The following is a 27,322-nucleotide window of genomic DNA, read 5'->3' as shown; positions in this document are numbered from 1 at the left end:
TGAGTGGGGCGTAGACAGCACCTGCTATATAAACCCTCTTCTCAGGTTAGGCAGATGCTGTTGAATCTTTGTTGGTTAGTCAGTTCCTGAAAGCTAGCTAGTACTGTGTAAACTTTGTATTTGTTTGTTGCTTACTGCAAATAGGCCTTGGGATTTGGTATTACACTCTGCCAATCCAGACCTAGCAGTAAGACTGGAGTCAGTCGTTTAACCTGCTGGGGTTCTTTTGCTACTCTGTGAACCTAGCAAGTTTGCGGCTGTATTCTCAGACATGCCTGCCAAAATCCTTTCTCACTGTGCAAGGTGTTCAGGTGTCAGTTTAGTGGCAGTAAGCTGAACCAGTGCACTGCAAGTGAGGACTAGGATTGTGGAGACTCTCCTTGTTTCTATTATTCCATCTCTGACCAAGGAGTTTACTGCCACACTCGTTGGTAACCCTTTAGGGTTTTGCTGTTGCCCTTAGCAACAGCATTTCGGGTTCTCTACGTATTAAATCACTAGATCTTGCTTCTTTCCATCTGAGCATTCCTAATATTAGGGAGACACCCAGTTTCTTAGCCTTTGGGCTTCTCTGTTCACTTTGTGTTTACTTTGTTACGCTATCACCTTCTGTGTATGTAATGTCATATTCCCCAGTCTGTCTGTGAGTTCATTTGTTTTGCATCCCTCACCTTTCAGACACCAGTACATTTCTGCTGGCACTGGTGTGCATAACATATTCAGCAGCCTAATACTCCTGTTGAAATTTTGTGGGAATATGGAGCATACCCCTCAAAATACTTTGCAACAGGTGGTCGATCAGGTGCAGGTCCTGACTCGACAATTTAATGATTTGTCCATTAAAATGCACACCTCGCAGGCCGCTGGCGGAGCTCCCGCAGCAGCAGTACCTTCAGGGGTTAAGGAGCCGAAAGTAAATCTCCCGGATCGTTTTTCTGATGATCGCTCGCAGTTCTTTTGTTTCAAGGAGAGCTGCAAGCTATATTTCCAGCTTAGGCCTCAGTCTTCTGGGTCGGAGATTCAGCGGGTGGGCATAGTGATTTCCTTGCTACAAGGAGACCCACAGGTCTGGGCACATGGGTTGCAGCCTGACTGTCCGTCGCTTAAAAGTGTTGATGCTTTTTTTACGGCACTGGGCATGTTGTATGATGACCCTGACAAGACGGCCTCAGCCGAGGCTCAGATTTCGATCCTTAAGCAAGGGCGAAGGCCAGTTGAGGTTTATTGTACGGAGTTTCGGAGGTTGGCCCATGATACCCAGTGGAATGACCCAGCCCTGAGACACCAGTACCGAAGAGGTCTTTCTAACCAGTTAAAAGACCAACTGGTACAATATCCCTTGCCTGATAGCTTGGATCAGCTCATGCAGTTATCCATTCGGGTGGATAGACGGCTGAGAGAGCGCAGGCTTGAAAGGGAGACCGAGGTTTCCTTCTTTCCCAAGGGAACCTCAGACTCTGAGGAATTTTCCGAGGAGCCTATGCAGATTGGGGCTACCCGCCTCTCCTCGCGTGAGAAGACGCGGAGGAGACAGCAGGGGTTATGTTTGTACTGTGGGAATAAAGGTCATGTGGTAGTATCATGCCCAGAAAAGCCGGAAAACTTCAGGGCCTGAGGGTGATGGGAAATATCCTGTCAGGCCAGAAGTCAGAATTTCCCAAGAAGACTTTTATCATTCCGGTGACCTTGAAGATCCTCGGTCAAACTGTCAAGACTGAGGCCTTTGTGGACAGTGGGGCCGACGGGGTTTTTATGGACCGCCAATTCGCCCTGAAACATTCTGTTCCCTTAGTACCCTTGGCATCGGAAATTGAGATTTGTGGGTTAAACGGGGAACCATTATCCCAGGGTAAAATTACCTCTTGCACTAGCCAGATTTCTTTGTCTATTGGAGCCACACACTCTGAAAAATTGTCCTTTTATGTGACTGTCTGTACTTTTGCCCCATTGGTGTTGGGGTTACCCTGGTTAAGGGCCCACAATCCTCAATTTGACTGGGTCTCTGGGGAGATTCTTAGTTGGGGTACTGATTGTTTCAGGAGTTGCTTGAGCCTTCCAGTCAGGCTTTCGCAGCTAAGTTTGCCAGGATTGCCAGGATGTTATGCAGATTTTGCGGACGTGTTCTCCAAAAGATCTGCAGAGGTACTACCTCCCCATCGCCCCTATGACTGTGCCATTGATTTGTTGCCGAATGCTAAGCTTCCCAAGAGCAGGTTGTACTCCCTGTCACATCCTGAGACTCAGGCTATGGCAGAGTACATTCAGGAGAACTTGGCTAAGGGATTTATCAGACCTTCACAGTCGCCAGTTGGGTCGGGGTTCTTCTTCGTGGGTAAAAAGGACGGTTCATTGCGATCCTGCATCGACTTCAGGGAATTGAACCGTATCACGATTAAAAACTCATACCCACTGCCTCTCATTTCGGTCTTGTTTGACCAGCTTCGTACTGCCACCATTTTTTCTAAGATTGACCTACGCGGTGCGTACAATCTAATCCGAATAAGAGAGGGGGATGAATGGAAGACTGCCTTTAATACCCACTGAGGGCATTATGAATATTTGGTGATGCCTTTTGGGCTCTGTAATGCCCCGGCAGTCTTCCAGGACTTCATGAACGATGTGCTCAGGGAATATTTGGATAGATTCTTAGTTGTATACTTAGATGACATCCTAATCTTCTCCCATTCCCTGGAGGAACATCGGAAGCATGTACGCTTAGTCCTCCAGAAACTCAGAGACCACCGGCTTGGGGCGAAGCTGGAGAAGTGCGAATTTGAAGTTCAGCAAATCGCATTTCTAGGATATATTATCTCCCCAGAAGGTTTCCAAATGGAGGGTTCCAAGGTACAGGCAGTCCTGGATTGGGTGCAGCCCACTAGTTTGAAGGCGCTTCAGCGTTTTCTGGGCTTTGCAAATTTTTATAGATGATTTATCGCTGGATTTTCGTCTATAGTGGCGCCCTTGGTGGCACTCACTAAGAAAGGGGCGGATGTTGCTCACTGGTCTTGTGAGGCCAAAGCGGCTTTTGCCCGTCTCAAAAGGGCATTTGTCTCGGCTAAGGTGCTGCGACACCCAGATCCAGAGCGTCCTTTTGTGGTGGAGGTGGATGCCTCTGAGATGGGTATTGGGGCAGTGCTCTCTCAGATGGGGGTGTCTGATAATTGCCTTCATCCCTGTGCTTACTTTTCCCGTAAATTTTCGCCTGCCGAGATGAATTATGACGTGGGTAACCGGGAATTGTTGGCTATTAAGGATGCACTCGAGGAGTGGAGACACTGGCTTGAGGGGGCTAAGTTTGTGGTCTCAATTCTCACCGACCATAAGAATTTGGCATATTTAGAGTCAGCGAAGCGCCTCAATGCCAGGCAGGCACGATGGGCTTTGTTTTTTGCTCGCTTTAATTTTTTGATAACATATCGCCCTGGGTCAAAAAACATCAAGGCTGATGCGCTCTCGCAGAGTTTTGCTCCAATCCAGGAGACCACCGAGGAGCCATTGCCCATTGTGTCCCCATCATGTATTAAAGTGGGCATTACCCAGGACCTCTTGTCATTAGTCCTTAGAGCACAGGAGCAGGCTCCTCCAGACCTTCCGGTAGGTCTTTTGTTTGTGCCTCCTAGGTTAAGACAGCGAGTGTTCCTGGAATTCCATGCCAAGAAGTCGGCAGGTCACCCGGGTATTGCCAGAACTCGGGAGTTGCTATCTAGGGTGGTGTGGTGGCCCTCGGTGGCTAGGGATGTGGATCAGTGGGTTCGGGCATGTGACATCTGTGCCCGAAATAAGACTCCTAGAGGGGTTCCTGTTGGCCCATTACATCCACTCTCTATTCCATCTAAGCCATGGACCCACATTTCAATGGATTTTGTGGTGGACTTGCCCAAATCCTCGGGGATGACAGCCATCTGGGTTGTCGTTGACAGGTTTTCGAAGATGGCGCACTTCGTTCCATTGGTTGGGCTGCCATCGGCCAGACGCCTGTCTGAATTATTTATGCTGCATGTTGTGCGCCTCCACGGGTTGCCACTTGATGTGGTCTCTGACCGCGGATCCCAGTTTGTGGCCAAATTCTGGAGGGCATTTTGTTCCGATCTCCAGATTTCTGTCAGCTTGTCGTCAGGCTACCATCCGCAGTCTAATGGGCAGACTGAAAGGGTGAACCAGTCCTTGGAGCAGTTCCTCAGGTGTTATGTTTCCAAGTGTCAGACTGACTGGGTTGCTCATCTGTCCATGGCGGAGTTTGCCTATAACAACGCGGCTCACTCTGCTACAGGGATCTCTCCCTTCCTTTGTGTGTATGGGCATCATCCTAAGGCCAATTCTTTTGACCCCCTGGACTCCACGCCTGGTGGTTCCTCTGTGGTTTCGGTCCTTAGAGGTATTTGGAGGAAAGTGAAGAAAGCCCTTGTGTCTGTGTCATTAGTGACCAAAAGGGTTTTTGATAAGCGGAAAAGACCCTGCAGCTTCAAATTAGGGGACTTCGTTTGGTTGTCTACCAAGAATTTGAAGTTGAGACAGCCATCTCATAAGTTAGGCCCCCGGTTCATCGGTCCTTATAAGATCACTAGGGTTATCAATCCGGTGGCATTTCAGTTAGATCTACCCCGTTCTTTGGGTATCAATAAAACATTTCATTGTTCCCTTTTAAAACGGGCGATTAGTAATCCTTCTTCCAGTGGAAGACCTTCCCCTCTTCTGATACGTGGCCAGAGGGAGTTTGTTGTTGAAAGGATTCTTGACTCCAAGATGGTTCGGGGTCGGCTGTCATTTTTGGTGCACTGGAAGGGGTATGGCCCGGAGGAGCGGTCGTGGGTGCGCAGTTGTGATCTTCATGCCCCCAGACTGTTACGCTCTTTCTTCTCGCAGTTCCCCGATAAACCCGGTGGTAGGGGTTTTTGACCCCTCGTCAGAGGGGGGGTACTGTTAGGGTCTCCTGCTCTGTGCTGCCACGTCGTCATGGCAACCGGGAGACAAGTGCTAGCGGAGTAACCTGAGCGTAGCTGATACTCCGGTTCGGGTCTTTTGCTGTGCAGTGGTTACAGGCTCTGTGCACGGCAGGGGATCCGGTGCTGGTTTTTGTGCTCACAGTCTGTGAGGTCTGAGTGGGGCGTGGACAGTACCTGCTATATAAACCCTCTTCTCAGGTTAGGCAGATGCTGCTGAATCTTTGTTGGTTAGTCAGTTCCTGAAAGCTAGCTAGTACTGTGTAAACTTTGTATTTGTTTGTTGCTTACTGCAAATAGGCCTTGGGATTTGGTATTACACTCTGCCAATCCAGACCTAGCAGTAAGACTGGAGTCAGTCGTTTAACCTGCTGGGGTTCTTTTGCTACTCTGTGAACCTAGCAAGTTTGCGGCTGTATTCTCAGACTTGCCTGCCAAAATCCTTTCTCACTGTGCAAGGTGTTCAGGTGTCAGTTTAGTGGCAGTAAACTGAACCAGTGCACTGCAAGTGAGGATTAGGATTGTGGAGACTCTCCTTGTGTCTATTATTCCATCTCTGACCAAGGAGTTTACTGCCACACGCGTTGGTAACCCTTTAGGGTTTTGCTGTTGCCCTTAGCAACAGCATTTCGGGTTCTCTACGTATTAAATCACTACATCTTGCTTCTTTCCATCTGAGCATTCCTAATATTAGGGAGACACCCAGTTTCTTAGCCTTTGGGCTTCTCTGTTTACTTTGTGTTTATTTTGTTACGCTATCACCTTCTGTGTATGTAATGTCATATTCCCCAGTCTGTCTGTGAGTTCATTTGTTTTGCATCCCTCACCGTTCAGACACCAGTACATTCCTGCTTGCACTGGTGTGCATAACATTTGGGTGCATTATCCTGTCGGTCACCTTTTCTGATTGCGCCCTGGTTACCTACCTAAGGTGGTGTCTTCTTTCCACCTTAACCAAGAAATTGTGGTTTCAGCCTTTATCTCTCCTGAATTGTCTTCCAAAGAGCGGTCTTTGGATGTGGTACGGGCTCCCCATATCTATGTGAAGAGGACAGCCTCCATTAGGAAGTCTGATTCTCTTTTCTTACTTTTTGGTTTTCACAAACGTGGCTGGCCTGCGAATAAGCAGACCCTGGCCAGATGGATTAGAATGGTGATTGCACAAGCTTATGTACAGGATGGTCTTCCAGCTCCTGCTACAATCAAAGCCCATTCTACTCAGTCAGTTGGACTTTCTTGGGCGGCCTGCCGTGGTGCGACCCTTGAACAATTGTGCAAGGCAGCTACGTGGTCCTCAGTGAACACGTTCATAAGGTTCTATGCCTTCGATACTTCTGCCTCCCAGTATGCCTCCTTTGGATGCCATGAGGAGCTGCTTTAGGACATCCCCGATGTTATCCCTGTGGAACCCAGTGTACCCCGCTGCAGAAAAGGAGATTTATGGTAAGAACTTACCTTTGTTAAATCTCTTTCTGCGAGGTACACTGGGTTCCACAGGGCGCCCACCCTGACGCACTTAGCTTCTTTGGGTTGGTATGGCATTAGCCGCTGATACCTTCTTCTGTCGTGAGAATGTGGTGTATGTGCTACTAACGGTTGTTGTCTCTTTTACCTGCTACTGCATTGGACTGGTTAACAAAACTGAGCTCCTGTGCACGGAGGCGGGGTTATAGAGGAGGTGGCGCTGTGCATCTTGGGAACAGTTAAAGCTTTTAGCCTGTTGGTGCCTTGGATCAAGATCCTACTCTACACCCCAATGTTATCCCTGTGGAACCCAGTGTACCTCACAGAAAGTGATTTAACAAAGGTAAGTTCTTACCATAAATCTCCTTATCACTGTGCATTACCATTCACAGCCAGCAAAGTTCACATCCAGTACCAGCGTGCATTACCATAAACAACCTGCAGAGTGCACATCCAATACCAGTGTGCAACTACCATTCACAGACTGCAGGGTAACTGTACTCAGTTGCGCACGCAGGGGGGGTTTCCGAGTACCTGGAAACCCCCCTGATGAGCCAACATTTTTATTTTTGAGACGGAGACAGCAGTGTCTCCGTCTTAGTAAAAGCCGCGATCGCGTACGCGATCGCGACAGCGGAGCTGCTCTAGCAAAGAGCTGTGTAGCTCTCTGCATAGAGAGTGTCATGGGAGGGGTGAGGGGGGGGGGGGAGCTGCTGGCTGCGCATGGTCAGCCATAGCAGCTCCCTCCGAGGTCCACACAGTGCGGCCTGTTAGAGTCACACAATCAGCGGCGGACGGAGGCAGTCACTGTCTGCTGCAGAGATGCAGGAGTCAGCACATCAAAGCTCCCTGGAAACAGCGAATGGAGGCAGTCACCATCAGCGGAGGAGCTGCAGGACCTCGGCAATGGTAGCAGGAAGGCAGATGTGAGCATGCATCTTTTTTTACAGTTTGTGAATACAGCTGATATGTACGTGTATAAACCTGCGGTTTACAGTGTCAATTATTTGAAAAGTCCTGGTCTAACCCTCCCCTTACCCTACCTAACCCTCCCTTTTTGGTGCCTAACCCTCCCCCCCCACCAAGCCTAACCTTAACCCCGCCTTCCCCCGGGTGGCACATAAACCTAACTCACCCTCCCCGCACACCCTAAACAGTCTCCCCCTGGAGCTTAACACCCCCCCCTTCATGGTGGTGCCTAACCCTAACCCCCTCTCCCCAAACCCTAAACCAAAGCCCCCCACCCCCCACACCCTAACCCTAAGTCCTCTGGGGGTCAACTAAACCTAAACCCCCCTCCATCCCCGGTGTAATACCTACCCACCCCACTGTGTCGACAGTCGGGATACAGCGTCATATCCTGTCCCCTTTTGGGATTCCGGTTCCGGCATTCCGTTGTGTGTTGGGATTCTGGCGCATCCCAAATAATATATATATATATATATATATATATATACACACACACACATATAAGGTAATGTAATGGGCGGCACTCCAAAGGATTTTCAATAAATGCAACAGCTCACCAGGCCGATTAATGTTTCAACGTTTCAGGTGTCTTTATTCACACCTTTCGTCAGGATACAAAATATACAAAACAGACATACCTTTTATAACACCAGACATGTGAGACACGCCTCGTGCCCTCCGCTTCCGGCCCCCGGCGCTGACGTCATAGACGTCGTCCCCTACTGCTACGTAGAGGGTAAGCTAGATGGTTGTCATAACAACAATGCTAAACGAAGCTTTGGACGCACTGCGTCCAGCTCCTGTGCGCCGCTCTACCCCCGCCTTATGGGCGGAGGTAGTTGTCATAGCTACCAATCTGACACACCACAACAAAACGCCGGGCAGCCAGAGCACAGAGCTCGAGGCAGACCTTGTGTAGAAAAGACACCGCTGATCGCGGCAACCCATATCCCATAAAGTACTGAGGACATTGGATGACATCACATCCAGTCCCAGTTGCTTCAAAAAAACCAGTGAAATAGCCCACACCAACACCAAAGCCAGGTAGAACAGAGATAGATGATGCTCGGACTAAAGAGATTACTACACCAAAGCAGTAAGCCCCATATCATAACACAGCCTCAATGAGGTCCAGGCAAATAAATTAAAGATACAAATAGGTGCCATTAGGGTACATATGAAAATGCTATAAACAAAGTATAGTTGGATTCCCAGAAATGGGAAACACTTAGTGTCAACAATTAAACCCAAATCAAGTCTAATGGGCTCATAAAAATCCATGTCAAGCCCACAAGCATATGGGCTAAGCATACAGTTTATGCAGATGTATTAAGAATAATGACCCTGATGGCAACCTCGAACAAAGAGGGGCATGCAAAAGTAAAAGTAAAGAGAGGAAAAATGGGAACGAAAATATCATAAAAAGCATAGAAGGGAGAGGTTTTCATTTAATCCTGATGGAGCGACCGTGTTGAACTCGAAGATCCAATGCGCTTCTAGCTGTAGTAGTTTCTTATTCCGATCTCCTCCTCTAGGTAACGGGGGGACATGATCAATAAGTTTGTAACGTAGGGCAGCCATCGTGTGTCGCGCCTCCCTAAAATGTCTTGCGACAGGCTGTTCGATCTCTTTTCCTTCCAGGGCTTGTCTTATGGCCGACCTATGTTGTGCTGCCCGTTCTCTAAAGGTACAGGAGGTCTTGCCAATATAGGCAAACCCACAAGGACATTTGATAATGTAAATCACGTATTTGGACGTACAAGTTAAAACATGTTTGATGGGAAACTTCTTTCCTGAATGTGGATGTAGCACCACCGGACCTACTTCCAAGTACCTACACGTGGTACAACCTATGCATCTATATGAACCAGGTTTTTTTGTAAGGAAATGTGACCGTAGTTCCCTTCTCTCTGCCGTGGTGTCATTGTGGACCAGCCAGTCCTTAAGGTTGCGTCCCCTCCGGTGACAGTTCAACACCCTATATTGGTTAAGAGATGGTAAAGATTTATCTGTCTTGATGATTGGCCAAAATTTTTGAACTTTCTTCCTTACTATTTTACTTGCGGTGTTAAAGGTGGTGATTAGCGGAAGTACTTTCTCTGGTGCTTTTTCTTTCCGCTGCAGGCATTGAGTGCGTGGAAGTGCCAATGCTTTTCTTTTGGCACTTTCTAGATCCTTGATTGGGTAACCTCTCTCAAGATATTTCCCAATCATTCTATCCAGTTCCAACTCACACTCATCTTGATTACTGATAATGCGCCTTGCGCGAAGAAATTGCGAGAAGGGTAAGCCCTTTTTCATGGCCGTGGGATGAAAACTATTGGCATGTAGCAACGTGTTTTTATCCGTTGGTTTATAATAAACCGTTGTCTGTAGATGATTTCCCTGTCGTGTAATCTGCACATCTAGATAATGGATGACTTCAGCATTACATTCGTACGTAAATTTGATATTCGCATCCAGATGGTTGATGGTCTGCATCCGTTCCTTGAATTCTTCTGGAGTGCCGGCCCAGATTAGAAGCAGGTCATCAATGTAGCGTGTGAAAAGTATTAGACCCTCCGACAAAGACGGATTCTGTAGAAATAGGCGTTTCTCTATATTCAACATGTAGGCATTCGCGAAGGCCGGAGCTACATTACTCCCCATGGCACAACCGAGCCGTTGGAGATAAAACTGTCCATCAAAATAGAAAAAATTCCGAGTGAGTGTCTTCTCAAGCAGTGCAAGAAAAAAATCCCACGTCTGGCCCTTTATAGTTGGAATTGTCGGACAGAAGGGACCTCACGGCCTCAATACCCTCCAAGTGGGGGATATTCGTGTACAAACTCACTACATCCACGCTTGCCAAAGTGCATCTTTCCGGAAGCTGCGTAAGTTCCTGTAGTAATAATAGTAGTTGAGTTGTATCCAACAGGACCGTAGGTTCCGCTTGGATAACAGGCTGTAAAAAACCATCCAGATATTTAGAGATGTTACTATAGAGGGATCCGCGGGCCGAGATAATAGGGCGTCCCGGGGGGGCGTCCAGATTTTTGTGGACTTTAGGCAGAGTATAAAGGAGCGGTGTAATTGGGTGATCAACCGTTAATGCTTTCAAGGTCTGTTTGTCAATGATGGCATCTTGGTGGGCTTGTGCCAAGATCATGTCGATCTCATGTTTGAATCTGTTCGTAGGATCTGAACCTAACTTGCTATAAACAGATTGGTCATTTAGTTGACGATAGACCTCTGCATTATAAGTTGATAGATCTTGCAGAACTATTGCTCCCCCCTTATCGGCTGCCCTTATCACCACAGACGTATTCTTGCTCAGATCTTGCATTGCTTGAAACTCCCCTTTAGAAAGATTTGAAGGTATTCTAGATGGTTTACTGGCCTCATAATCAACACTGCTTTCTAGCATGCGAGCATAGCTCTTGATGGCTGCATTATGAGTTTGTGGTTCAAACGTAGATATGGGCCGTATGCAATGTTTACCGGGCACCCTTTCCTCCACAGAAGTATCTTTCCCGTAGAATTCCTTCAGCTTGATATTTCTCTGATGTTTCCAGGAGTCGACGTTCCACTCAAAACGGTTGTACTTAGTCACTGGAACAAAGGATAACCCCTTGTTGAGTAAGGAGATTTCGTCAGCTGATAAAACATGGGAGGAAAGATTAATGATGAGGTCACCTTTAGGTCTTAACGTTTTTCTCTGCCTCTCCCCTTGCTTGCTCCGCCTTGTTTTGCCGCGGCATCTTTTTGTGGGGCAACCTTTGCCCGAGTCAATGCCCCTAAAGGGGGCTTACCAGAGTCGGAAGTTGTCGCTTGATCAGAATCGGTGGCCGAGCTGTCCACAGCTGACCCCTCGGTGTCTGTCAAAAACCTCCTTGTGTTACGTCTAGGAAAGTATTTTTTACTCCTTGCTGGAAATTTCCCTGTGGCCCAAGGATACACTGTCTGATCTTCATAATCCTTGTTTACAGTCGCTAATTTCGTTTTTTTATATTTAATTAGCTCTAGCCTATGGGAGTCAATTTTGGCTTGTAGTTTATTTAACCAATCACCCTTGGTGTCATCCACTAGGAGGTGTTTGGAGACACGTTCTATCTCATCAATCTTAGATTTGGTTTCATTCAGAATTCTAGTGGATTCTTCCACGACCAAAATCATCAAATCTAGTGAACATTTGTTCAATACTGCTGCCCACCTCCTACAAAATTCAGGGTTGGTTCTTCCAATTGTGGGGATATTTTTTATCCTGAATCCCCTGGGTATTTTTCGTTCCCTATAATAATCAGAGATAGTGACCCCATGCAAGTGGTAGTCAATCTCTCTATGACGTCTCTCTATGACGTCAGCGCCGGGGGCCGGAAGCGGAGGGCACGAGGCGTGTCTCACATGTCTGGTGTTATAAAAGGTATGTCTGTTTTGTATATTTTGTATCCTGACGAAAGGTGTGAATAAAGACACCTGAAACGTTGAAACATTAATCGGCCTGGTGAGCTGTTGCATTTATTGAAAATCCTTTGGAGTGCCGCCCATTACATTACCTTGTCTGCTGGGCCTTGCAGTGCCACGGGAAGGCACCCAGGTATTTAGGTTCTGCTGTAGGAGTGCCGGTCACAACTGTTTTTTTTTTTTTTTTTTTACACACACATATATATATAATATATATCTATCATACTGTATCCGGAAACCCCCCTCTAGAAATCCTGCGTTTGCCCCTGGTACTACTAACTTTCTAAGCTCAGCTTTTGCTATTCCTGCTGTTAGTATATGAGGCTGATCCCTCCGGTTCCCTAATACAGATGCTGCTACCACAAATTGCATGGAAAGGGCTTCCAAATTTACTTTAAATAGAGCAGTTTTTGTTATAGTCAAGAGACCTTCGCGAACAATATCCAGTTCAGTTCCTGTCACCGTACTCACTAGTACCCCTTTTCCATCATCTTTTGCATGGGGGCACGCATCATCCCAGGTTTTTTGGTAGTGAAAACGGCTCCCTAAAAAAAACCCCGGGTTGCTACCTCTGTTGGACCCGGGAATGACCCGGGTAAGGGTGCAGTGTAAATGGGTTACCCGGGTCATCCAACAGCATGCCTAGAGCCCATACCTCCCAGACCGCAGTGTCCCGCGGGCAGTCTGGAGGTTGGGAGACACAGCGCATGCTGTCAGCACTGCTGTCTGTTCTGCTATGTAGACAGCAGCACAGGCCGGGAAAGGTGTGTGCCGGAGGCTGGGGGTAGCCAAGCAAAGTGCTGTGCTTGCCCCCAGCGTGATGGTGGGCAGGTTTCTAAACGAAGCACCTATTTTAAAGGCCTTTGAATGAAGTCAGATCGTTAGGGGGGTATATTTACTGAAGGTCAACATTTTCAATATGAATTTTTAATGATGAAAACTGACATAAATCAATGTTGTGTTTCCAGGGCTAAAACACACAGTTACTAACATTTGAAAATTAATATAAAAAAAAATCATCTGTTAGTAAATGTGTGTTTTAGCCCTGAAACATAATGGGGTAAATCTAATAGGGTTCAAGTTGCCAGAGGTGTGGGACCTTGGGTGAAAATGCCTGTATTTTTAAAACAGCAATCATTTACAAGGCAAAACCAGGCTGGTATGAGCTGTAGTGACTACCAAACCATACTTGCCAACATTCTTGCTACTATCTCTGAGATGGGGCAGCCAGGTCGGCACAGTAGGGGGCATGACACGGCATCGGGAGGCATGGCAGGTGTAAATTATGTGATATACGGGGCGTGACCGCACGATCATGTCATCGTGGCTCCGTCCTGCTACACAATGCAGAGATTACCAGCATTGTGAGGCAGGACGAGGCCACGATGACGTGATTCAGTGCGAATTGCGACATGGACTTTCCGGAGAGCCCACTTTGGACAGCAGCTTGAGGACATGGGGGAGATTTGGGGGTGGACAGACGGGAGCCCCCCGGGCCGTTCCGAGAGAGTAGGCAAGTATGTACTTTTCCATTGGCATATCTAAAATGTACAGGGTGTATAGTGCACACAGCGCACTCCACACACACTGCACCCATTTAATTATACTTCCCTCTATGGAGTCCCATGTCAGCTAGTGCTGCAGAGCAGCAGAAATCACAGTGAAAATGGTGTGACGGCCATTTTTCCAGATACTTAGTGAAGAAGTCACCCAGATCATGTGGGTGCACCATGTTCCTGGAGACTTGCATGTGCGCAGTACAGTCTGGCAGGGGTGGATTGGGAACTAACAGTGACCCTGTACTATTTTGTAGAAGTGGCCCAAAATGGGCAGCACAAGAGGTACAGTATAACATACCATGTAGCCATGGCAGCATCACTGGATGGCAGAGTTGTTGTACTGCAGAGATGGATTAACAGAATGAATGGGGACAATGCAGTGTACTGAGTGTGGTGAAATGCCTGTCATGTGGGGGCTAGGGCCACATAACAACACACAAAACAGGCACTACAGACACATCGGCATACCAGGATTCTACATGGTGAGCCCTATGGCCAATCCGCCGCTGCAGTCTGGCACAAAGCTAGATTGCTGTCAGAGAGGAGGGAGCCAGGAGCCCGTATTTAAAAGCAGTTTCATAAATAACACTATTTGAAAATATTGAGATGAATGTAGAAAATCCTATGGTTTGCAAAAATGCTATTTATGTGGGATTTGACTTTTAGTAAGGCTGACGGTTTCCGAGTTAAAAAAAAATGTGCTGCTTTGTAAAACTGAACTTTAGTAGGTTTCCCACAACTTTTTATAGTCTCTTCCTGACAGAAGCATACCTCCCAACATTCTGGTGTTGCAAGGAGTGGGTGACGCGTTTGCGAGCCACGCCTCCAAATTTCTGTCAGCCACTGGCCATGCCCCCAGTCCCTCTCCCTCACTGGAATAGTCACAGCGTCTATTCTCCACTGCTCTGCTATGAACTGAGCAGAGCAGCAAATGATCAGGAGCCTCCCAACTACCCCCCCCCCCAGCCCCCCACCGCGAGACACTCATGCTCCCCAGGAGGAACAGCAGGACAGCCCCCAAAAAACGGGACTGTGCCGCGAAAATCGGGACAGTTGGGAGGTATGCAGAAGTAAAAGGTATGGATATGGGATATGATGCAAGAGGAAACAGGGATTAAGTAAGACACTTTGAGCAATTTAGTATCTACAGTACTTTTAGAACTATGTATTTAGTATAACTGGTTATTTGAATGTAAAATTAAAGATTCTATATCATCAAAGTGAGCTCTATGCAGCTGAAGATGGCATTTTGAGAAGTTGCATAAATAGCTGTAAATTAAATTGTGTTCTTGATTCTGAGCATTATATTTGTTAATAGCGTAAAACAACTGTGCATAGAAACTATGGAATATTTTTTTACGTCTAACTAAAATTCTTAATCAATTTTTTTCCAGCTCCAGAAGAGAGAGCGTTCATGCAGAGCATACGTGCAGGTACACTTTTAGTTATTTGATATCTATATGTGTTCATATATGTATACTTTTTTTATTCACTAAATGTTGAATCTTAATGATTTTTTAATCAATCTCAAATCTATGAAAATCGATATCAATCGATGTTGGGATTAAGGTGCTGAAAAACATTGATTTATTTATTAACAGTTTCTTATATAGCGCAGCATATTCCGTTACAACAACAGTAATAGACCAAAACTGGGTAAAAACACACAGATATAGAGGTAGGAAGGCTCTGCTTGCAAGCTTACAATCTATTTAATAACACATGATTATTTTTTATATAAATTTTTAAATGTTAGTAATGGTTTCTTTTAGCCTTGGAAGTACTACATCAATTTAGATCAATTTTCTATAAATTTTAAATCAATAATAAAAAATCTATCTAAATCAACCTTTAGTAAATACACTCCTTAGTGAGGTTACTGAGTTATCATCTATTTTACTATCAATAATTTGTATTGAGATTTTCAAAAAAAGTATGAAAGGATGCAGAAAAACAATGGAGGGGATTGGGAAATATCAGAGGCCAGTGCCATACATAGGCGGATCATTTAAGCAGTGTAACAGTAAAAATTACATTTATTAAATAACTGCTTAAGGAGGTGATCCTGGAGAGGTAGATTTGTGGAATCTTAATGAGAATAAACACTCGTGGAAAGGATTGTGCAACCTATGGGGTAGGCAATCAGTGTGCCCATCGCTCTCAGGCATATAGTCATGGGAAGTAAACTACGTGACCATGGGGGGAGGATGCAGACGTAAAATAAGGAGTGTAAAAATCTGTAAAAGAGTTGGGCAAAGGACCTCACTGATCGCTGAGTAAAAAGGAATTAATAAAGCTACTGTATCAGGGCTAGGAGCCTTCACACTTAGGTAGCTGTTGCATTACCAGCTGTAATTTCTCCAGAGATCAAGAAGCATTCAGGGCATGCTTACATACTTTACTAATCTCGTCTCCGGGAGATGCCCGGAGTGGAGAAACAGGTGGGCGGTGACGTAGGTGAGGCAGGCTAATTGTGCCATTAGGCTAAATGACGCGATTAGCATATAATTGCATCAGGTCCTGCCCCCTCTATCAGGCCCGAGGCTTCTCTGTACTTTTTCTTTCTGTTCTTCCCACTTCACTAGGAAGTGGGCAGAATGCGGGAGGGGTGCCCATTCTTCTGGGGCTGCGGGGGACTACCCAAGAAACCGCGTGTCTCCTGCAGAATCCGGGAGAGTAGGCAAGTATGATTCAGGGACACCAAGCTTTCCTCATCTAGAGAGAGAAGAGGGAGACTATTAAGAACAGAAGATATAGAGCTAGGTGAGGGTTGAGGAGCAGAGGGATCATCTTTCAGGTTATACAATTTAGCATAATATGCTGAAAACAATAAGCAATATTAAGGGCGTTGGGGGTCATTCCAAGTAGTTCGCTCGTTGCCGATTTTCGCAACGGAACGATTAAGGCGAAAATGCGCATGCGCATGGTATGCAGTGCGCATGCGCTAAGTATTTTAGCACAAAACTTAGTAGATTTACTCACGTCCGAACGAAGAATTTTCATCGTTGAAGTGATCGGAGTGTGATTGACAGGAAGTGGGTGTTTCTGGGCGGAAACTGACCGTTTTCTGGGAGTGTGCGGAAAAACGCAGGCGTGCCAGGATAAAACGCGGGAGTGTCTGGAGAAATGGGGGAGTGGCTGACCGAACGCAGGGGGCGTGTTTGTGATGTCAAACCAGGAACGAAACGGGCTGAGCTGATAGCAGTGTAGGAATAAGTCTCGAGCTACTCAGAAACTGCTAAGAAATTTCTATTCGCAATTCTGCTAATCTTTCATTCGCAATTCTGCTAAGCTAAGATACACTCCCAGACGGCGGCTGCCTAGCGTGTGCAATGCTGCTAAAAGCAGCTAGCGAGCGAACAACTCGGAATGACCCCCATTAAGACATTTTACACCAGTAGGGGTAAGGAGACATTTAATTCTATTACAGGCCTGATGACCTTGGAGCTTACATGCCAGAAAACAAGAGGCTTTGTTCCCGACCATGTAGAACCTTTGGTGGAGGCGAGCAAGAGCCAATTGCACACGAAGCATAAATAGTTTATGAAGCTGTTGCCTCACCTCCTAAAGTTGTGTACATAAAGATAAAAAAGGAGGGACAGGATTGATTCTAAGACACTAGAGACCTGAGAATTTAATCCAAGTCACTTTGCGTTTTCCATGAAGCTGCTTTGAGCTGAGCTCCCTTCTATATAGAGTTGCCACGGAGGCAAACCAGTAGGTGAAAATATAAATATCATCAGGTGCATTAGTTTGAGTGTACAACATAAGAGAGTCAGAAAGGGATTGTAAGGTCTCGGGATCAGTCAGCTGATATTCAGGGAGGCACCATGGGCGTGCAGGGGAAAAATAGTGACCTGTGTCCCAAGGACACAAAACTGGAGCATGGTCAGACCACGTAATAGCAAGATGTCAGGAATCGGCGTTCAGTGGCATCTCACTTACCAGCTCGCTGGTGTGCAGGCCTCCGGATGTCACGGGCCCAGTTTGTAGCTGCATGAATACTCTGTCCGCAGGTGCGGTGCCCACTGTCATTGTGTACCCCTGAAGTCCATCCGGTGTGTGCCCACCATCTGTGCAGCATGGGCACCGCCATGACACTTGCGGTCAGCTGACCTGTAACACCCAATCCTGCACTGTGTCTGCACACATGATTCTAGCGTCCAATGCCTGCTGACCATGGTGTATAAATCAAGAACATCGGCTCAGTCTCATCGCCTTGTACATCGTTTCCTGGCTCCAGTCTTCTGTCTCCAGTGTTTTCCTTGCTCCAGTGTCTCCATGGAGCTACAGGCTCCAGCCATCCAGCTCTGCTACAACTCCTTCCACAGTCAGCTTCCACCTCTGCATGCAGTAAGAGACTCTCTCCAGGTGCTACTTACCATTCTTACCTGTGTGTTGTTTATCTGCGTTCAGCACTATGCTATTCCATCTGCCACTTAAAACAACCAGCTTACAAATTACAAACTGTCTCCTGCTTTGGTCTTGCTTGCATATATACAGACTGTGTGAATCTATTGCTGTTGGTTTCCAGACCAATTACCGGAGTTACTATTGCCTGTGTTCACTGTCATCAGTCGCATTATCATATATCTGCATATTTGAGCCTGTTACCATCGACTTCCAAGTCGACCATCGATGTTTGCCATCGGCTTCCAGGCCAGTCACCACTGTTGTTAATCTCACTGGTTTACAGATCATCACCTGAGACTGTAGTTATACCTCTGACAGCTTCATTGTTCAAATCAGTATTGTTATTGTGCTTCAGTGACAGTTCATACCTTTGTGTGCTAAATAAATATAATTGCGCACATGCACAGGAATCTTCTGCAGCCTCCTCGTTTCCTCCACCGCACCACCACTGACCCACTAGTGCCCCCTCTGGGAACAGACACAGTTACAGACCTGACCATTTGTTTAAGGCCCATGGACCCAGACGACGGTCAGAGTGTGGGGACAAATTTAGTGTCATGACTCGATGGTCAAGAGGCTGCACAACAGCAGATTATACAATTCCTGCAAGGGATGTCTTCCCGACTGGACACGTTACAACAGTCTCTTCCAAGTTCTGTTATTCCAGCTTCAACCCCAGCTCCAGTTTCCAGTTCCACAGCTTCAGGTCCTCCAGTTGCTACCTCTCCAGGATCTCGTCTCCATCTTCCTACGCCTAGTAAGTTCGATGGCAATCCCAAAATGTGTTGTTGATTCCTGAATCAGTGTGAAGTCCACTTTGAATTGCTGCCGCACAACTTCCCGACACCTAGGACAAAGGTCGCATACATTGTGTCCCTCCTGACTGGTCCTGCCTTGAAATGGGTCTCCCCGTTATGGGAGCGAGCAGATTCTCTCCTAAACAACTATACAGAATTTGTTGCTGCATTCCGTGGGACAATATCCAGTTCCAGACATTGGCATCAGAGGTTAAATGGAATAATCAAGCGTTGGACTGTCTGACTGTATAAAAGATGAGTTGGCAACCCGAGATCTCCCAGAGCAACTGGAAGCTGTAATCTCCCTATGTGTGAAATTGGACCTGCGTTTACGCAAAAGAACCAGTGAACGTTCTCGAAGTGACGCTCGCAAGCATCGGGCTATGCCTCAAGAACAGTCCCTATCCACTACTTCTGATTAGCCTATGCAAGTGAATAGGTCCCTTTTAACCCCTGAGGAGCGGCCAAGAAGGTTTTGGGAGAGACTGTCTATATTGTGCTGCTGCTGGTCACATGATTGGTTCCTGTCCTTCTCATTTGGGAAACACCAGATCCTAACTTGCAAAGGACGAGTCAAGTTAGGAATTTCAGCCAAAGCTCCTTCTTCTCGATACCTCATTCTCCCTGTAACATTGGAAACACAGAGTGGATTACATACCTTTTCTGCTTTAGTAGATTGTGGTGCTGCTGGGAACTTTATTACACAAGCTGCAGTTGATAAGATCCATCTTCCTGTTTTAAAGTTTTCTTGCCCAGTCTACCTCACTGCCGTGGATGGAAGTCGTATTGGCGAGGGTTCCATCAACCAGCAGACTAAGCCAGTGGTCCGGGGAGTGTGCTATCTCCATTCCGAGTTCATTGAACTTTTGTTCATCCCTAAAGCCACTCATGAGATCATACCGGGCATGCCCTGGCTTCAAATACACAACCCACAAATCAACTGGTCCACACTACAGCTCACAGCATATGGAGTCCTTCCTGTTTCCATTCCTGTTTGGCTCAAATCTGTCCCGTGAGATCTTCAGGGTTAAAACCCCAGTCTGGACTTCTTGAGGCCTACAAAGAGTTTGCTGACGTCTTCAGTGAAAAGGCCGCTGACGTTCTGCCTCCCCATCGAGAATGGGATTGTCCCATTGATCTCCTCCCAGGAAAAAACCCACCCAAAGGACGCACATATCCTCTCTCCGTTCCTGAGACCCTCGCTATGAGTGAGTACATGAGAGAAAATCTGCAGAAAGGGTTCATCCGTCCTTCCTCATCTCCAGCAGGAGCAAGGTTTTTCTTTGTCAAGAAAAAAGACGGAGGATTACGCCCCTGCATCGATTACCGAGGTCTAAATGACATCACTATTAAGAACAGCTACCCTCTGCCATTAATCACGGAACTATTCCACAGAGTCAAAGGTGCCAGTATCTTCACCAAGCTAGATCTTCGGGCCTTATAATCTCATCAGGATCTGAAGTGGCGATGAGTGGAAAACCGCCTTCAACACTCGTGATGACCGCTACGAATATCTAGTGATGCCCTTCGGCCTAAGTAATACCCCGGCGGTAATCCAGAACTTTGTCAATGAAATATTCAGAGACATCTTATACAAGTATGTGGTAGCCTACCTCGATGACATCTTAATTTTTTCCCATGACTTAATCTCCCATCGCCAACAAGTGAAAGAGGTTCTTAGACGTCTTCGACAGAATCATCTTTATGGTAAACTGTCCAAGTGTACCTTTGAAACTTTTTCAGTGCCCTTCCTAGGATACATAATTTCCGGTTCCGGTCTTCAAATGGATCCAGCCAAGTTGGAAGCCATAGAGAACTGGTCTCTTCCTACTACACTCAAGTCGATTCAGCGTTTCATTGGCTTCGCCAACTATTAAAGAAAATTTATCAAAGGATTCTCCACATTGATAGCTTCCATTACTTGCCTCACTCGGAAAGGGGTGAGTCCTAACCAGTGGTCTGAATAAGCACTGTCTGCCTTTCGAAAAATTAAACAAGCTTTAGTTTCAGCTCCTGTGTTACGGCAGCCAGATGTTAGAGGTGGACGCCTCGACGGTTGGCGTTGGCGCAGTCTTGACCCAAGCCGGCGCCGATGGTAAGACTCACCCTTGTGGGTTCTTCTCCCGTAGATTGTCACCTGCCGAGATGAACTCCATCGAAGACCAGGAGCTGTTCGCAATTAAACTGGCCCTCGAAGAATGGAGGTATCTGTTGGAGGGCGCCAGGTTTCCCATCACCATTTATACCGACCACAAAAATCTCCTTTACCTGAAGGCAGCACAGTGTCTGAATCCATGACAAGCAAGGTGGGCCTTATTCTTTTCTCGTTTTAATTTCAAGTTGCAGTTCCGTTCAGGCTCTCAGAATGTTAAAGCAGATGCTTTATCACGCTCCATTAGTGCAAATGAAGAATCTGCAGAATAAGTCTCTCGTCCAGTTCTCAATCCTGTGGTTTTGCTTCCACTAATGTGTCTCCAGCTCCGCCTCCTGAGAAGATGTTCGTTTACCCTGAGCTTCGTCCAAATCTCCTGTCTTGGGCTCACACTTCCAAGTTCACTGGTCATCCTCAAAACTTATAAGTTCTTGTCGCAAACCTACTGGTGGCCGCATATGAAAGCTGATATCCAAGAGTTTGTAGCTTCATGTCCCAAATGCGCTAGCATAAAGTTCCTCGTCAAGCTCCTGCTGGTCAACTGTTGTCAAATTCCATACCAAGTCGTCCCTGGTCTCATCTGTCAATGGATTTTATCTCAGATCTACCTCCCTCCAAAGGGTACGATACCATCTGGGTAGTAGTTGACAGGTTCTCTAAAATGGCCCATTTCGTTCCTCTCATTGGCTTGCACTCTGCTCCAAAACTTGCCCAATTATTTTTACGTGAAATCTTTAGATTACATGGACTTCCAACCAAGATTATTTCCGACCGCAGAGTTCAATTTGTGGCAAGATTCTGGAGTGCCTTATGTTCTGCTTTGCAAGTCAAACTCAAGTTTTCCACAGCATACCATCCGCAAACGAATGGGCAGAGAGAGTAAACCAGGAGCTTGAGACCTATCTAAGACTCTACATCTCTTCTTCGCAAGATGACTGGGTGGATTTATTGCCCTGGGCCGAATTTGCTCAAAACTTCCGTTATCTTTCAGCCACCGATACTACTTCTTTCTTTGCAGTTTATGGTCAACATCCCAGAGTTCCAGATTTTCAAGATCTTCCTGTTGATGTACCTGCTGCTTCTTCAGTTCTTCAGCAGTTTTCTCAGATTTGGAAAAAGATTAATCTTTCTCTCAAGAAAGCATCTAACCAGTACAAAGTCTTTGCAGATCGGAAAAGGCGAGCAGTTCCAAGTTTAAAGCCAGGTGATAAAGTCTGGTCATCCACCCGTAACCTCCGTCTCAGAGTTCCTTCTATGAAGTTTGCTCCACGGTCCATTGGTCCATTTCCTGTTGAACGTGTCATCAATCCAGTGGTATACAAGTTGAAGTTACCTCCTTATTTAAAAATCCCGAACTTATTTCATATTTCTCTCCTCAGACCTTTGATTCTTAACCATTTCCAGAAAGCTCTTCCAGCGGCTCAAAAAGTTAAAACTCATCGGGGCGTGGAGTACGAGGTTGAGAAGATCTTGGATTCCCGACATCGGTATGGTCGTTTACAATATCTGATCGACTGGTCCGGGTATGGTCCTGAAGAGAGGAGTTGGGTCAACGCCACTGATGTACATGCTCCATGGTTAATCCAAGCTTTTCATAGACTTTTTCCTTCCAAGCCTCTTGGGTGTTCAGTGCCCACCCATAAAGGAGGGGGTACTGTCAGGAATCGGCGTTCAGTGGCATCTCACTTACCAGCACGCTGGTGTGCAGGCCTTCGGAGGTCATGGCCCCAGTTTGCAGCTGCATGAATGCTCTGTCCATGGGTGCGGTGCCCACTGTCATTGTGTACCCCTGAAGTCCATCCGGTGTGTGCCCACTATCTGTGCAGCATGGGCGCCGCCATGACACTTGCGGTCAGCTGACCTGTAACACCCAATCCTGCACTGCGTCTGCACACATGATTCAAGCATCCAGTGCCTGCTGACCATGGGTTATAAATCCAGAACATCGTCTCAGTCTCATCGCCTTGAACAACGCATCACATCCAGTGTACAGCATCTCCTGGCTCCAGTCTTCTGTCTCCAGTGTTTTCCTTGCTCCATTGTCTCCGTGGAACTACAGGCTCCAGCCATTCAGCTCTGCTACAACTCCTTCCACAGTCAGCTTCCACCTCTGCATGCAGTAAGAGACTCTCTCCAGGTGCTACTTACCATTCTCACCTGTGTGTTGTTTATCTGCGTTTAGCACTGTGCTATTCCATCTGCCACTTAAAACAACCAGCTTGCAAATTACAAACTGTCTCCTGCTTTGGCCTTGCTTGGCTTTGTGGACTTGTGCATATATACAGACTGTGAATCTATTGCTGTTGTTTTCCAGACCAATTACCGGAGTTACTATTGCCTGTGTTCACTGTTATCAGCTGCATTACTATCGTCTGCATATTGGATCCTGTTACCATCGACTTCCAAGTCGACCATCGATGTTTTCCATCGGCTTCCAGGCCGGTCACCACTGTTGTTAATCTCACTGGTTTACAGATTATCACCTGAGACTGTAGTTATACGTCTGTCATCTTCATTGTTCAAATCATCAGCATTGTTATTGTGCTTCAGTGACTGTTCATAACTCTGTGTGCTAAATAAATATCATTGCGCACATGCGCAGGAATCTTCTACAGCCTCCTCGTTTCCTCCACCACTGACCCACTAGTGCCCCCTCCGGGTACAGACACAGTTACAGACCTGACACAAAAATTGTAATTCTCTTGGTATGCTGAAGGACCTGCTTATCTTAGGTTCATTCTGGAGTAGCTATTATGAACTGTGGAGAAGTATAGACTCTCTTTTCAGGTAAATGAGTGCACCAGGAATCATATGGATCAAATTCCACAAGTAATTTATTAAAAACAAAGGAAGGACCCATATCACAATACCAGTTCTTAGTGGTTATGCTGAATAAAGCTAGGGCAGTTTTTCTGTAAGTGATTAGAGGACTTTGCATAGATGGGCAAGGTAGGACAGGTAGGTTGCACTTACGGTAGCGAACTCCGTAAAGTGCTAGAGTACATAGATGAGGCAAGTTGGGGAGGCATTTGATATGCCGGCTGTCAGGATCCCGGCGCTCACCAGACCGACGCCGGAATCCCGACAGCCAGCATACCGACAACTATTTTCCCTCTTGGGGTGTACATGACACCCCTGGAGGGAGAATAAATAGCGTGGGCTCTTTTGCGTTCACCCCGCTGCCTGCATGCCGGCGGTCGGGATCCCAGTGCCAGTATGCTGAGCGCCGGGATCCCAAGCGCCGGTATAACATACTACACCCGGCAAGTTGTTATTTCTGAAAATACGGTGTCAGAACTAGTGTTTAGGTGAGAAATTGCACTTAGCCAAAGACTGCACTTACGTAATCTTTAAAGAATTAATAGTTTAGTTGTAGTGAATGGATATAATAAAGCTCTTTGGTTTTGATTGGCTATAAGCTAATAAACCAGCAAAGACAAGGGTATACACATTGTATTTGTTTTGTGTATTCATCTTTTCTGTCATATCTCTGAGTTATTTTTCAGAAGCAAAAACAAATTTAACCAAACCTGGTTCTTGAAGCCTCATTCATATTGAATACATATACAGTAATAGCATCAGAAATCCCTGGAGCAAATAGATATTTTATGCTTTGTATTTCAAAACTGCTGATAATGTGATGGTGAAGTACAGACATACATAAGAATTCTTCTGACCCTCTCTCTGAAAACAGATTTGTTTATCAGCTATGTTATTTCACCACCTAAACAAGTTATGCAACTTTTTGTATTTGCAAAATTGCCCCCTTGGCTTTAAGTTATATTTATACGAAGATGGACATTTTTGTATACCTTATACCTAGCTCATAATCTTGTCTAACCTTAAACCTAGTACAAACTCCAATTCTACCCTAAGTTCTAATAGAGCTCTGATCCTGTGTGCCCAAATATTAAAAAGTACTGTTGGACATAGAATATAAACAAAGTTTAAAGTTGCCTATACACCTAAAGATTAAGTTTCCAACCATCCAACTAGTTGGATGCTTTGAATGGAAATCTGGAAATGTATTGCAGCAAAGACAGTTAAACATTTGCTCTTTAGCAATGGATAACAGACAATTATGGTTATTCAGACAAATTGGTTAAATCCATCCTAGGTGGATGGTTGAAAATATATGGGGAGATTTAACAAAGCTTGGAGACAGATAAAACGGAGATAGATAAAGTACAATCAAACAGCTTCAGTCACTTTACAGCTATGTTTAATAAAAGACAGGAGCTGATTGTTTGGTACTTTCTATCTATCTATCTCCACTTTATCTCTCTCCAAGATATGACAAATCTCCCCCATAATCTTTAAGTGTATGGCCAGTGTGTGTTTTAACTGTCATGCATTGGTCTTTTGAGAAATCTTGATACATACTGTAATAAAGTGACACAAGCCGCCGAGGCCCATGACTTCGGCAGCGTCCGGTCGTCGCAAAACTTGTGAATTTCTGCTCCCCGGCTGCTGGCTCCTTGGAAACCAGGAACATTAGCTAGTGTGGCAGTTAGAGTTGCTAGGGAGACCTGTGGAATGTGCAGCGGGACAGAATGTTCCATTAAGAGAGGCTTGCCTGTGCTCTGTGTGTGATTGGCTCATGCTCCCTTTATATCCTGTGTCTGCCTCTTATTCCTTGCTGATCATAGTCTTTGGTTGCAGCGGGAGCCCTTGTCTCTCAGAATTAGGCCTAGCTGGTGGAAATCTTTCTTAGTTTCTGTATAGATCTTCTTTCGCTGTATTCTTGTGTCCACCCCTGGGTGAGCCCAGTTATCAGTCATGAAGTTTGTGCTCTAATTTCTTATTGTACTTCTCTCCATTCGCTTGGTTTCTTTTTCATACCTACCTCTGTACACATTCCCCTGTTTAATTCTAGTACTCATTCCACCAGGAGCCTTCCCTGTAATTTTTAGGGGTCTGTATTTCTGCATTTTCATTTATTCTCATTCTCATAATTTTATCTGTTTCTCGTACTTATCTCTTACACGCCTGCTATAATTACACATGCTCTTCTGATATTTCTCCGCCTCCGCAGTTTAGTCTTTTCCCTGTCCTGAATTTGTTAAGTCTCTATCTTTTGGTTTTGTCTGGTGTATTTCTCTTTACCGGCATTGATTCGGGTCACTCGGGGATAAGCTCATACTACTGCCAGTGGCGTAAGTCCTGATGGCATCCCAATACCGGTAGGCACATCTCGCCTTATGGGGAAAGTGACTATTATCGGCAAGAAGACCCGCAGGTGAGTTCTACGAGTCTCAACCTTGGGTGTACAAGGGTCATTGCATAGACGATCTCTGACAACCTTGGAAAGAAGATTCTATAGTCGTAACATAAAGGTAGTCCCAGATGATGAAACCTTACAGTGATAAGCTGAATCAAGTCCTCTATTTATTTGTCAGGGTGGCACATCAGATAGCATGCTTGTTCAACACCAAACAGCAAAACATTAAAATTTCCTGTGACTATAGGGGAGATTTATCGAAGCTTGGAGAGAGATAAAACAGAGAGACAAACACAGCCTTTAGAGTGACAGGAGCTGATTGGTTGGTACTTGATCTCTCTCTCCATTTTATCTCTCTCCACGATTTGATAAATCTCTCCCTATTATAGTCACAGAACTTTTGAATGTTTTGCTATTAAATAACGAGAGTGTACTTGTAAAAAAAGAAACCATACTGCATGTTTTAAACGGGAGTTGGGTGTACATTGACTTCGGACTCACCCCTCTAGTTTGCTGTCACACAACATTTGAAGAAGTTGTGATTTTACCCGTGCATCATAAAAAATGCTTAGTCCAAAAGTAGAGCAACTTCATTTTTTTAGTAATATCGAACAAAATGCTCACTGAATCTTTTTCCATGCTAACCGAGGCTTACAAGGCAGATTGTATGTAACATGCATGTATGTTTGAGTGGCACAAAGGATTTAGTGATGGTCGTGAGGATGTCAAAGTTGATGACCATCCCAGAAGGCCTTGCACATGAAAATGTGTAAAAAAAAATGTGACCAGCGACTCCGCACTGGAATTATAGCAGAAATGGTAACATCTACAAAGAAACTGTTAGGCAAGTTTTTAACATGACAAACGTTTGTGCTAAGATGTTTCCAAGGCTTCTCACTGCCGAGCAGTAATAAAATCAAAAGCAAATTTCTGAGACATTTTGGAACAAATTCAAGTGTACAGTATTTGCGTTTTTTAGAAAAAAATGTTTTTACCTGTGATGAAACATGGATCTTCCTGTACGTTCCTGTGACAAAACACCAGTCCATGCACTGGAAAACACCATCATCACTAAGTATGAAGTGTCAGGACATGCGACCAGCATTGGCATCCTAAACACTCACCAATGTCACTGCAGGTGCGGCGGGGGGTCCGTCGGGTCCTCTGACAGCGGGCCAGGATGTCCTGCAGTGTCCCAGAGTTTGCTCAGCCTTACTTCACTCTCTGACTCCAGTGTTTGCTGTGCATACTAGTTTCCAAACTGCAGCACCTTCCCAGACTGATTGCACAGGTGCACAGACTTCAGATCCCAGCAGTGTTCTCAAACCAGTTGTTAACTATTTGTGGGCCTGAGGTTTATTCAA

General features: G+C 45.9%; 1 protein-coding gene across 8 annotated transcripts in view; it reads left to right on the top strand.

Annotated features, from left to right (window-relative positions):
• The window catches only part of ADGRL3 (adhesion G protein-coupled receptor L3), a 1,270,535-nt gene that overhangs the window by 692,010 nt on the left and 551,203 nt on the right, over positions 1-27,322 (top strand). For all 8 annotated transcript variants that reach the window (XM_063914936.1, XM_063914945.1, XM_063914955.1 and 5 more), the window contains exon 10: positions 14,770-14,808. In XM_063914936.1, coding sequence (XP_063771006.1) covers positions 14,770-14,808 — 39 coding nt within the window. The remainder of the gene's footprint in view (positions 1-14,769; positions 14,809-27,322) is intronic.

This window comes from Pseudophryne corroboree, chromosome 1, assembly GCF_028390025.1.
Source record: "Pseudophryne corroboree isolate aPseCor3 chromosome 1, aPseCor3.hap2, whole genome shotgun sequence".
NCBI lineage: Eukaryota > Metazoa > Chordata > Amphibia > Anura > Myobatrachidae > Pseudophryne > Pseudophryne corroboree.
This window is presented reverse-complemented; position numbering and strand designations above follow the sequence as displayed.